The sequence below is a fragment of the Antechinus flavipes genome, chromosome 3 (assembly GCF_016432865.1).
Source record: "Antechinus flavipes isolate AdamAnt ecotype Samford, QLD, Australia chromosome 3, AdamAnt_v2, whole genome shotgun sequence".
Taxonomy (NCBI): Eukaryota; Metazoa; Chordata; class Mammalia; order Dasyuromorphia; family Dasyuridae; genus Antechinus; species Antechinus flavipes.
The window spans coordinates 583879064-583891437 of NC_067400.1; the positions used below are offsets into that span (position 1 = coordinate 583879064).

Sequence of the window (12374 nt, forward strand, 5' to 3'; positions counted from 1 at the left end):
GGAGCAGCTGTGTTCTGGCTCACAGAGCCAGGGTATAAAAGAGCAGTAAGTCCATCTCATGACTCGGCAGCCAGTACTTCTTCCCCAGGCCCTGAAAGGACCTCAGAGCCCACCCGTTCAATATCCAGATAGAAATGTCCTCCACGACTCCCCATGTTTGGTCTTGTTTGAAGACCACTCATGAATGGGAGCCTCCCAGGGAATGTCTTTTCTCTTGTGGATGGTTCTCCAGTTGTTAACAAGTTCTTCCTGACATCGGGCTAAGATCTGCCTCTCTGTAGCTTCCATGTTTGTTCTTGCCATCTTTGATGTTCTGGGATTCTCTGCCATCAGAAGAACGTGAGAATGGCTCTCAGAATGAGGGTTTAGTGTATCTTTAGCTAAATTGGTAATAGTGGACAAGGGCCCAGGGTTTGGGGGAAACAGGGATGAGTGACTAGAGGAAGATTATGGAACACACAGTCAGAATTTCCTTCTGATATCTTTTCCTTTGACTCTTTTCCCATTACTAATCCCTTTCATCCCCTACCCCAATCATCCACTTTGGTATTGTACAGTAGCCACCATCTTCCCTTCTACTGCCCAAATTTCACCTAAGGTTGGCACCCTATAGTTTTCTCCACTGCTACTGGTCCCTGTGCTCTTTCATTTATGCCGGTTGTCTCTTGTGTTTGCCTACTTATGTAACTATCCCCACTGGACAGTCAACTCCTTGGAGACAAGAACTGTATTTTTGTTTTGTTCTAATGTATCACTTATATTCAGAATGAATAATAAGACTTCAGAGAGGAGAGGGAGTCTTCCAGGGTCTTTCTGACTCCCTCCATTGCCTCCTCTTTCCAACAGCCTCCTGAACAACTACATGATCTGGAACCTGGTGAAGAAAACGAGTCCTTTCTTAGATCAGCGCTTCCAGGATGCCGAAGAGAAATTCATGGAAGTGATGTATGGGACCAAGAAGGTGAGACATGTGGGGGAGTCTTCCCTGCTCAGGCTCTGGCTGATCCTGCCTCAGTCATCCTGGGGCTGATGATGGAAGGAAGCAACCAGGGCTCGCAGTCAGGAGATTTGGGGCCAGATCTTAGCTCTGCTGCTTACTGTTTCCTCCTTCGCTCCAATCCAGAAAACTAAGTTCCTTTCATGTACAAAACAAGAATCGGCCTCAGAGGGCATGGACAAGAATGCTTAAGGGCAAGTGCTATCTCTGACATATGCTGATTGCCCAGAACACTAAGAGAAAATCTCAGTATTGAGGTATCACAATGGAGCCAGGAAAACCCAGATTCAAAACTGGCCTCTATAACTAGTTATGTGACTCTAAATAAGACACTCAATCTCTGTCTACCTCAATTTCCTCATCTGTAAAATGGGGATAATAATAGCACTCCTTTCCTAGGGTTGTTGTAAAGATAAAATGAGATAATATTTGTAAAAGGTTTTGTAAACTTTACAGCAATTTATAAATGCTATCTGTTATTTTTACAAGCATTTATTCTCCCTCCCTTTCTTCTCTTATCCCCCTACCCAGTTGAACAATTAAAAAAAGAAAACCTTCATAAGGAAGATATATAATTTATAGAAGAATTGCACATGGCTATCATATATTGGATTACTTGCAGTCTAGGGGAGGGGAGAGGGAAGAGAGGGAGAAAAAAAAGTTTGGAACACAAGGTTTTGCAAAGGTGAATGTTGAAGACTGCATGTGTTTTCAAAATAAAAAGTTTTATTATATATATACTTTAGAAAAAACTAATCTCTATACTGGCCCTGTCCAAAAAGAGATGTCTCATTTTGCATTTTAAGTTACACTTTCTCTGGCAGGAGGTAAATGACGTGTTTCATTTTTAGTCCTCAAAATTCAGAGTTTACATTTGTATCACTCAAAAGTTCTAAAGTCTTTCAAAGTTGTTGTTTTTTTTTTAGTTGTTTTTCTCTATATAATTTTTTAAAGTCTTTCAAAGGTGTTTTTCTCTATATCATTTTTTTTTGTTACATAAATTGTTCTAATTCTGCTCATTCCCTCTGCATCAGTTCATAGAAGTCTTCCCAGTTTTCTCTAAAACTATCACTATGGTAATTTGTTAGGATACAATAATATTCTTTTACATTTATATGCCACCTTATTTAGCTATTCCTCAACAAGTGGATATGCCCTTCGTTTCCAGTTTGGGCTACTGTTTCTTTTGTGCATTGAAGGATCTCTTTTCTTAAATCTCTTTGGGGAATAAACCTAGGAGTGTCCTTGATGGGTCAAAAAGTATGCAGACTTTAGGGTCTTTTTGGGTAGAGTCCCAAATTTCAAGCATTACATTTTCCTTATAACTTTTCCTGATCGTCCCATCTACCCAAGCTCTCTCTCCCAAACCACCTTGTACTTAATTACTTTGTCTATGGTTGTATTTATTCCCTTCATATTTATTCTGAATACTCTTATAGAAGTACTTTCTATCTCCCCATCAGAATGTAATCTCATTGAGATTGGGGATTATGTCATTCGTTGGAACCCAGTACCCAGCACAGCGCCTAGGATATAATAAATACTTAATAAGTATTTGTGGAATAATTGAATTGTTGGAAAGTCTTTGTGGTATGCTGAATAGAACAAAGAACTGGGGTCAAAAGACCCCAGTTCAAATCCTGCTTCAGACACTTACTAGCTCTGTGTGATTACAGACAGGTTACTTTAACCTCCTCAGAAAACCAATCTTTTCATCTGTAAAGTGGGCACAATACACTTGCAGTTTGGAATTCTATGGAAAGCATTTTGTAAATTTTACACTCTGTGAGTGTGATTTTCTAGTATTATTTTTTTCCTACTCAGGGCATTCTCTGCCGCTCTTTTTCTCCTTTGTCTGAGTTTTTCTCCCCCAGTTTGAGGCTGAGCTGGGGTAAAACAGGCTGGAAAAAAAGAGCAGGTGGTGAATGGCTGCAAGTGGGTCTGTCAGAGCCAGGCCCTTAAGGGCAGAAAACTTCCATTCTTCTCCTCTGATCTAATTGTCCAGCCATCTTTTGACAGGAAAAGGATAATCAAGATAAATAAAATGGCTTCCTAAGTTTCCTGGAACAGTTCAGCTCTTCAGCATTGGGGGCAATAAGGAATGATCAATTAATAATAGTAGCCCACAAGAAGCTACAGGGAATAGACCAAAAGAAAGACTTGAATTAAGCCCTGCCTCGTATTTGTATTGACTATGTGACCCTCAGCATGGCACTTAACCCACTCCTGCCTCACTTTCCTCATCAGTAAAATGAGGATAACTCCCCCCTCCTCCCGTGTGATTATGAGACTCAGTTGAGATAAGATTTGTAAAATGACTTAATAACAACAAAGAATGTATGAGAAATTCATGTCCCGTCTGAAGCAGTTTACCTTGAGAAGGAGGAATTGAGTAAAGAAATGATAACACTCTGTAAGAGTCAGATCAAGAGAGGATGAATAATGTCCAGTCAGATGAGCGCGGGCTTGTGATTGAGACCTTTCAGGGGCTCAGGGATTACCTTGTCTGAGCTTCTCAGTTTACAGTCAGGCGACGAGGTCATGGAGGTAGGTCGACGCCCCGTTCTCTGTGCTCTTTCCTGGGTGACTGAGCCGCCTCATTTTTCCTTCACAGACGTGCCTTCCACGATGGAAGTTTTGTGTGAGCGACACAGACAACAATTTGGGCTTTGCTCTGGGAGCCATGTTTGTGAAAGCCACGTTTGCGGAGGACAGCAAGAACATAGTAAGTCCTGAACACAGGGACAGCTCCTGTTGTCCCGGCAGTTCCTCCCTCCTACGCTTGCAGCCTCTCACTCATCCGGTCTGCCCTCGTTCTCCTCCTCTCCAGTTTTTTGACCCCTTTCTGACCAGCACATACTGCTATTCCTAAACCTCCAATCGGTTCTGCTGTTTTTCTTTAGAGTCCTTGACCTTGCGTTCTTGCTCTGTCTTTATCTTGGTCCATTGACACTGCTGAACTTTATAAACTGGGCATTAGTCAGAGTCGTTCATCTTAAGCCCAAAATGTGCCTCCTGGGCCTTTCTTAGAATAGAAAAAAGTCAGAACTGGAAGACAGCTTAAAACAGAGATGGCAGACCTGGGAGGGCCTTTAGTTCTTAGAAATTCAGAGATGGGAAATACCTTAGAACACAGGCGTCAGAAATCAAAGAAACTTGAAGACGTGGAATATTTGAGAATTCAGTGCAGGAAGAATGTAAGCTCCCTGATGGCAGAAATAACTTCTTTTTCTGGCCTTGTTTCTCTAGCACCTATACAGAGCATGGCAAATAAGACACTTAATAAATATGTATATTTTTAAATTAAATTGCATATTATTGAGTTTTTAATTGAAGGAAACAAAGCTGGAATGTATTTGGGATTAGAGATCATCAGGCATGGGAGGGACCTTGGAATATACAATTGTCAGACATAGAAAGGATTTCAGAACATGAAGTTGGGCTGGAAGAAGCTCAAGAACATAAAATGTTAGAGCTGAAAAGAACCTTAGAGATTGTCCATTGTAGAGAGTCTTCATCATTTTTGTGTTCTTGACCCTTTGGCAGTCAGGCTGGTATAGCTATAGACCCTTCCTTGGAAAAGCTTTTTTTCTTTTTTTAACATTACATGTAGAAATTTTTTTTCTCTAGTTACATGTCAAGAGACATGTAATTTTAGCTTTCATTTTACAAGAACAGTAATGCTTTTTTGCAGTTATTGATTTTATTGTGTTCATGGAATGTTTTGAATAGATAATTATTTTATATATGCTTGACATAGAGTCTTTGTGTTTTTAGTATCCTTGAATCCATGTTATATATTTGATGTACAAGAATAATCCGTGGGAAGGAAGGAAGGAAAGAAAGAAAGAAGGAAAGAAGGAAAGAAAGAAAGAAAGAAAGAAAGTAGAATTGAATCATTGTTTATTATAATCACTAAAGAAAGAAAGAAAGACAGACAGAAAATAGAATTGAATCATTGTTTGTTATAATCACTAAAGAAAGAAAGAGACAGAAAGTAGAATTGAATCATTGCTTGTTATAATCATCAAAAATAGTTTACACATAATGATGCTCTAAGGCAGCATGGTCAATAATTATTCATTCAAGCTCTAGACTGTGTAGCAAAGTTTTTGAATGATGTTGAATTGATTCTTTTGTTCTTTGATTCTTTGTAACAGTAATGCTTTTAAATGCATAAATTAAAAGATGACACATAAAATTTCTTTGTCACAGAAGATGACAAAGGCGGCTAATTACATTGAAATAAGAGTTCTCAAAAGTCTTTGTAAAAGGAAGTTCAAAGACCCTGGCTTAAGTATGTGGGTTCCTCATTTGCCCAGAGTGTAGTTCTCTGGAAGTAGAGCTTCTTGGCCAAGGCCCAGAGGTTAACCTCAGTACCTTTAAAATGTCTTTCCTCCCGTTGCGCCGGCTCTCTAGACATCCACTAAAACTTGTCTGTATTTTCCAGGCCAGTGAAATGATCTTGGAGATCAAGAGAGCATTTGAAGAAAGTCTGACTACACTGCAGTGGATGGATGAAGATACACGTAAATCAGCGAAGGAAAAGGTAATTTGTGCCTCCAAAGCCATATGGGACCTTTGGGCATCTAGGTGGTGAAGTGGCTTAAGCACTGAACCTGGAGCCATGAAGGCGAGAGTTACAATCCTGCTTCAGACCCCTTCCCAGCCTGTAACTCCGGATGAGTCACTTAATCCTGGTTTGCCCCAGTTTCCTTATCTGTAAAATGAGAATAATAATAATAATAGCACCTGTTTCCCAGGTGGTTGTGAGGATAAAATAATATAACACTTTGAAAGCACTTTTGTGCATCTCAAAGCCCTATATAAGTGCTAGTAATAGTAGTACTAGTAGTAGAACTAAAAGGGACCTTTTAGTCGTGTATGAAACTTCATTACCCTATTTGGGGTTTTCTTGGCAGAGATACTGGAATGTTTTGCCCTTTTCCAGTCCATTTTACAGATGAGGAAACTGAGGCAGACAGGATGAAGTGACTTGCCCAGGGTCACATAGCTAGTACGTTTGCCATTTCCTTCTCCAGTCCATTTTACAGATGAGGAAACTGAGGCACATGGGGTCAAGTGATTTGTCCAAGATCACACAGCTAGTGTCTGAGCCTGAACTTGAACTCAGGAAGATGAGTCCTCCTGACTCCAGGCCTGGCACACTATCCACTACACCACCTGACTGCCTTCTACAAAAAGTCTTAGAAGTTATTAAATCTAACTCCTTCATTTTATAGATGAGGAAAATGATGGTTAGGAGGCAAAGTAAACACACAGGGAGTAAGTGGCAGAGCCGAAATTTGAATCCAAGTCCTGTACCCCCAAATCCATAGTTTTTCCCCGTCTCCAGTACTGGAGGTCAGCTGTGCTGACTCACTCAGTGTCCATACCCTGTGGTGTGACCAAGGGGGTGGGGAGGTGGAGCTAACTGGCGGGTGTGGGAACTACCTAATCTTTGACCTTGCCCTCATTCGCACCACATTCTTAGCCACTGATAGAATGAACTCTCAGTAAACTTGTGTCCATTTTCCCTATTAAGCCTTGAGACTACTTCTGTCATCTTAGAGCCCCCAAAAGCAGAAGCTCTTGGAAACTTTTCCTTCCACTCTTTTAAAAAATCATAATGAACTTAACATTTCCATATTAGAAAGTAAAAACAGAAAAAGAGGATTGTATCTTAAATTCCAAAGTCTCTGTTAGAATTAGTTTTTTTTAAATGCATATTTAATTAAACATGGTTTAAGAGCCATGGCTCTGTTTGTCTGGAGATCTTTCTGAATTTTCTTCTACTTTCTTCTGTGTATTTTTAAATGTTTCACAGACACACTTCTTCATTTTTTTGAATCTCTATCACCACCTGCAACTTCCCCCACAATCACCTCCTCCGTCAAATAATAAAAGTTCTCCTTTATTTAAAAAACAATTAAGTAAACATCAAGCAAAATTGATTGGGAAAAAAAACTCCCAACTTGGTCACATATGAAAATGTATGTCTCATTCTTCATTTTGTCTCTGTCAGAGATAGCTTATATCATCATCAGTCCTCTGGAGTTGTGATTGGTCATTGTATTGATCAGAATTCTCTATATATCAATTCATATGAGTTTCTCTGAATCTGTTCCTTTTAATATTTCTTAATGTTCCATTACATTTGTATGCAGTCAGCGTCAGAGCCACTGAACTCAGTTTCTCTAATCCCAGTCCCATTATTCTGTATATTAAAATTATAGTTTTCAAATTTGGGGTCTTAAGAACCCTTTACACTCTTAAAATTATTGAGGACTATGATCTTGTGATGAAGAAAGTCATCTACAACCAGAGAGAAGACTGTGGGAACTGAATGTAGAACATAATATAGCATTTTCACTCTTTTTGTGATTGCTTGCATTTTTTCAATTTTGATTTGATTTTTCTTATGCAGCAAGATAACTATAAATATATATGCATATATTGGATTTAACGTATTTTACCATATTTAACATATGTTAGATTACTTGCTATCTAGGAAGAGAGCAAGGGGACCAGGGGAGAATTGGAACACAAGGTTTTGCAAGTGTTAATGTTGAAAAATTATCCATGCATATCTTTTGAAAATTATAAAGCTTTAATAAAAAAATTATTGAGGACTGTCCCACAAAGAGCTTTTGTTTATGTAAATTATATTTTGTCAGTATTTAGCATATTAGAAATTGGAATGTCTTAGAATTATTATGAAAATAGTTTTGACTTCACAGACCCTCCCCCCATGAGTTCCCTGGACCACCCTTGGAGAACAGTTGCCCTCCACCAAGATGTCTCCTGCTGAACATGTCCTATTGTTTGCCCCCCAAACCAGGCAGATGCAATCTACAACATGATCGGTTACCCCAACTTCATCATGGATCCCAAGGAATTGGACAAAGTCTTCAACGATGTGAGTCGGCTCTTTCTTTTGCACTGTGGAGTCCCTTTTGGGGTTACCTCTCCCAGGGGAGACTCAGGAAGTTAAGCCCAAAGGCTGTACTTTCAGTATCTGCTCAAGTTTGGAGCTGTACAATTCACCTTTCATTTATTAGTCTATGGATGAGATGCCTTCTGAAGCAACTGCTAAGTCAGCATCTCAATCCTCACCTCCCCTAAGCCACTTGAACGTCTCTCTAGAACCACCAGCCTCCTTTAGAGCAGGTTAAATGAATACCCCATGACTGTTTTGTGTGTGATCAAAATTCCTTTGAGGTGTAGGAGGGGGTGGAAGAAATAGTGACTCAGCCCATCCTGAACTTGAATGGGGTTCCCACAGAGCATTATTGGAATGGCAAGAATTTGGCTCCAAAGATGCCCACAACAGTATTCCTTGTTTCAGTGCCCCTTGGTTCCTAGAAACATCTCCTCTTCCAGCCTCTCAGAACTTGAAATTAATGTCAATAAAAAGTTATTAAAAAAAAAAAGAAGAAGAAGAACTTGAAATTAGGACTTGGATTTGAAATTTTAAAGGAACAGAGCAAATTGGATGCAGCTTCTAAATCACAATGTTCTTTGAACTTGCAGAATCAGAGGCTATCTGACACGGGTTCAGTATGGATCATGAACCATATTCAGAACATCTTGTAAATCTCTCCTTTAAATTAAATTATAAACTGAAATATTTTCCCAGAGGTAATATTTGGATTTCACCTATTGCAATGTATCAGATTGCTTGCTGTCTTAGGAAAGGGAGAAGAGAGAGAAAAATCTGGAATATAAGGTTTTGCAAAGGTGAATGTTATTCTCTTTGCATATATTTAGAAAAATAAAATACAGTTAAAATTTCTAAAAAAAAAATGTCTTTGCTAATTTACAGTAATCCATTATTTGTTTGATTTTGTGATCATACTTCCTAAAAATATTATGCTATTTTAATTTCAAATGCCAAATACCTTGCCAGTATCCAAATTCATGATGTTGTCCGTGATATTTCCTTATTCCTCCTGTCTAAACTCCATCAAAATTGGAAAATGAGATTTGTCTGTCATGACTTATTCTTAGTAGACCTAAGCTTGTTCCTAGTGATTACCTCATTCTTTTTTTAAGTGCTCACAAACTATTCCTTTACTTTTATTCATTCTATCATTTGGAAACCTTTTCCCTTAGAATATTTCAAGACAACCAGGGTTGTGGTATAAAAGAACCGGGAATGTGCCTGCCTTAAGCTATCTCCAACTCGGGATACGCTCTCCTTCCCCATCTCCACTTCTTGGCTTCCTTTAAAACTCATCTCAGAAACCCTTCTCTGAAAGAGACTTTTCCTGGTCTCTGGCACTACTAGCCCCTTCCAGTATTACCTTCCATTGATCCTGTAAAGATCTTGTACACGTTTTTCCTGTGAGACCGTGAGTTCCCTGAAGGCAAGGGCTATTTTAGCCTTTGTTTGTATCCCCAGCTCTTAGCATGGCACCTGGCACATGATAGTGATGGTGACTGAAAGGGAGTATGAGCGGTGAAATGGGAGACTGTGCCCTGACTTGCTGAGGGTATCCAGAAATTTTCTCTCTCTTTTCCAGTACACTGCCGTGCCGGATCTTTACTTTGAGAATGCCATGCGGTTTTTCAACTTCTCATCCAGAGTCACCGCAGACCAGCTCAGAAAAGCTCCCAACAGGGATCAGTAAGTTCTTTGGACCCCCTCTCTCTTCCCTGTGGGTTCATAGGGAAGGCTTAGGAGCCAAGACTACAATACAGGAAAGGAAAGTCCTCCAAGCATAATCATAGATCTGCTACTTAGCTCCTATGTACCCATGGGCAAGTTCTTAATCTCTCCAGGCTTCTATAAAATGATAGGATTAGACTAGATCACTGGTTCTTAAAGTATGGAACAGAGAATCCTGGAAGGGTCCCAGAAACCTTTTCAGAGGGTCTACAAATTGAAAAGTAGTTTTTATTAGTAATATGTAAATATCTATAAATATAAATCATAAACAAAAACTTTTTAGACAGGTACTTAGTAATTTTAATATGTATATTATACATATGTATAAACATATGTTTAATATAGCACAAGTTTGAGAACCCCTGAACTAGATGACCTTCAAGGTCCCTCCACTTCTAAAGGCTATAATCATATGAAAACTGAGTGTTTTCTTCCTACTCCATTTTCCATCTGAGTATATATTGTATTACCCAGTAGAATATAATCTCATTAAGGACAGAGAGGTTTGATTTTGCCTTTGTATCTCTAGTCCCTGGTGGAGAGTCAGTGTTTAATAAATGGTCATTGAACATGGCAGTGCATTGAATAAGTACTACATGAATATCATGGATAGTATGTGAAGCTACAAGATATAAGGGAATGAAGCTGGAGTTAAAAAGGACTTAAACCTGACTTTACCACTGTAAAAACTGTGATCCTAGGTTAGTTATTTGCTCACGCCTGTTTCCTCATCTGTAAAGCAGAACTAGAAAGTCAAAGGCTGAGTTCAAATTCTGACTCTGAAACTTCTTATCTTTGGCACTTTAGACAAGCAAATTCCATTTTTTCCCCTTATTTTCCTGTAAAATAAGGAACAAAGCCTGGTAATTTCTCAAGGCCATTACACCTGAAATCGTATTATTCCACACAAATGGGGCCAGTTGTATTCACATCGCAGAATTAGTGTTCAAAAAAGTAGTGTTGAATAATAAACAATGATCATAATAGCATTTATAGAGTACTTTAAAGTTTGCAATATACTTTATACATATCAATCAATAAACATTTATACCCAGAAGGCCAGTATCATTGTACCAAAGAGTGCAAGAAGAGTGGAAAGATGGGAGGGGGCTAGATTATGCCCAATGGAGCGTTTGCTACTTGATCCCGTAGGTGATAGGGAACCACTGGATTTTACTGAGTTGGGGGGAGGAGAGTGACATGGCCTGAGCTTTTGGAAAAATCACTTTAATGGCCAAGTAGAGGATGGTTGGAGTGGGGGGAGGCTTAAGGCAAGCGGATCCACCAGCAGATTATGGGACAGGCCCTGTACTGGAGCAATGGGACAGAAGGGGACATAGAGACATTGCAAAGATGAGATTGACAGGCCTTCGTAACTTATCGGATGCGGGGGTGAAGGATAGGGAGAAGTCTAGGATGGCATTTAGATTGCGAGCCTGAGCATGCGGGAGGTACCGCAGTAGTGGGGAAGGTAGCAGGAGGGGAGGGAGAATGGGAGGGTGAGTGGTAAAGGCACCCTCAGGGCATCAGAATTGGGGGGGGGGTGATCGGCGCACCCCAGCCCCCCCAAGGACCCCTGCCACTTTTATTCTTGTGTTTCCTGCAGGTGGAGTATGACTCCTCCCACGGTGAACGCCTACTACTCCCCCACCAAGAACGAGATCGTGTTTCCAGCTGGAATCCTGCAGGCTCCATTCTACACCCGAACATCGCCCAAGTAGGAGACCTCCGGACTGTCCTGCTGCCTATTTCCGCTTTTCTCATCCCCTCCTTTCCTTCAAGCAGTTGTCAAAAAGCCTTTCTTTATCTCATGGGGGGGTGAGGGGGAGAGGACCAAAAAAAAAAAAAAAAAAACAACAAACAAACCCAAAAATTAAATCCCAAATCTATACAAACAAGCCACTTACAAAATAAGAGAAATAGTGACCAGAGGAAGGCTATCAGAGGACAGTGGGCTAAACTAAATAAAGCAGATTCAAAGAAGAAAAAGGAATAAAACAGCTTCTACCCACAAGGAGCTTACATTCTGATGAGAGTGGACACAGGGACCTGGAAGTGCTTATAGAATAAATTCAAGGTCATGTTATCAGGGTGGTGGGGAGGCTTCCTTCAGAAGGAGAAGTTGGAACTCTTGAAGGAAGCTAGGTAAAGTGAAGTTGGAGAACCTCCCATGATTGAGTTACGGACTCATCCATGGAAGGAAGGACTCCAGATAAAAACAGGTTCTTGGACCAATCTTCATACTAGACTGGAAAGTCTACAAAAATTAATGCACTCAGGCAGAAACAGCTTTGAGCCTGCAAGGAACACAGGAGGCACAGATAATTAGCATTTGCATTTAGTGAAAAGAGCTGGATTTGAATGTCCTGCTCTAATTACTTTATCTCTCTAAGCCTCAGTTTACTGATCTGTAAAATGGAGACAATGGCACCTGCTTCACAGGGCTATTCTCTAATAAATACTAGAGAAATGGGAGCTGTTGTTACCATGTGTCCCTGGGATTTCTCCAGGGAGCTTCAAAGAGAAAAGTTGCCATCATAGAGTCATATATTCGGAGCTAAAAGGGTCCTGGGGCCAACAAGTCCATTCCATATACCCCCATTTTACAGATGAAGAAATAAAGCCCCAGAGAATTAAAAACTGACTTGCTCAAGAGCACACAGCTAGTAAAAGAGTTTGAAACCAGATTCTCCTAATCAGCTTTAA

The 12374-nt window shown here is 40.0% G+C and overlaps 1 protein-coding gene across 3 annotated transcripts in view; it reads left to right on the forward strand.

Moving 5' to 3' along the window:
- Positions 1-12374, forward strand: part of ECE1 (endothelin converting enzyme 1) — a 171190-nt gene that overhangs the window by 144610 nt on the left and 14206 nt on the right. For all 3 annotated transcript variants that reach the window (XM_051988315.1, XM_051988314.1, XM_051988316.1), the window contains 6 exons: positions 847-961; positions 3612-3722; positions 5448-5546; positions 7839-7916; positions 9523-9626; positions 11275-11385. In XM_051988315.1, coding sequence (XP_051844275.1) covers positions 847-961; positions 3612-3722; positions 5448-5546; positions 7839-7916; positions 9523-9626; positions 11275-11385 — 618 coding nt within the window. The remainder of the gene's footprint in view (positions 1-846; positions 962-3611; positions 3723-5447; positions 5547-7838; positions 7917-9522; positions 9627-11274; positions 11386-12374) is intronic.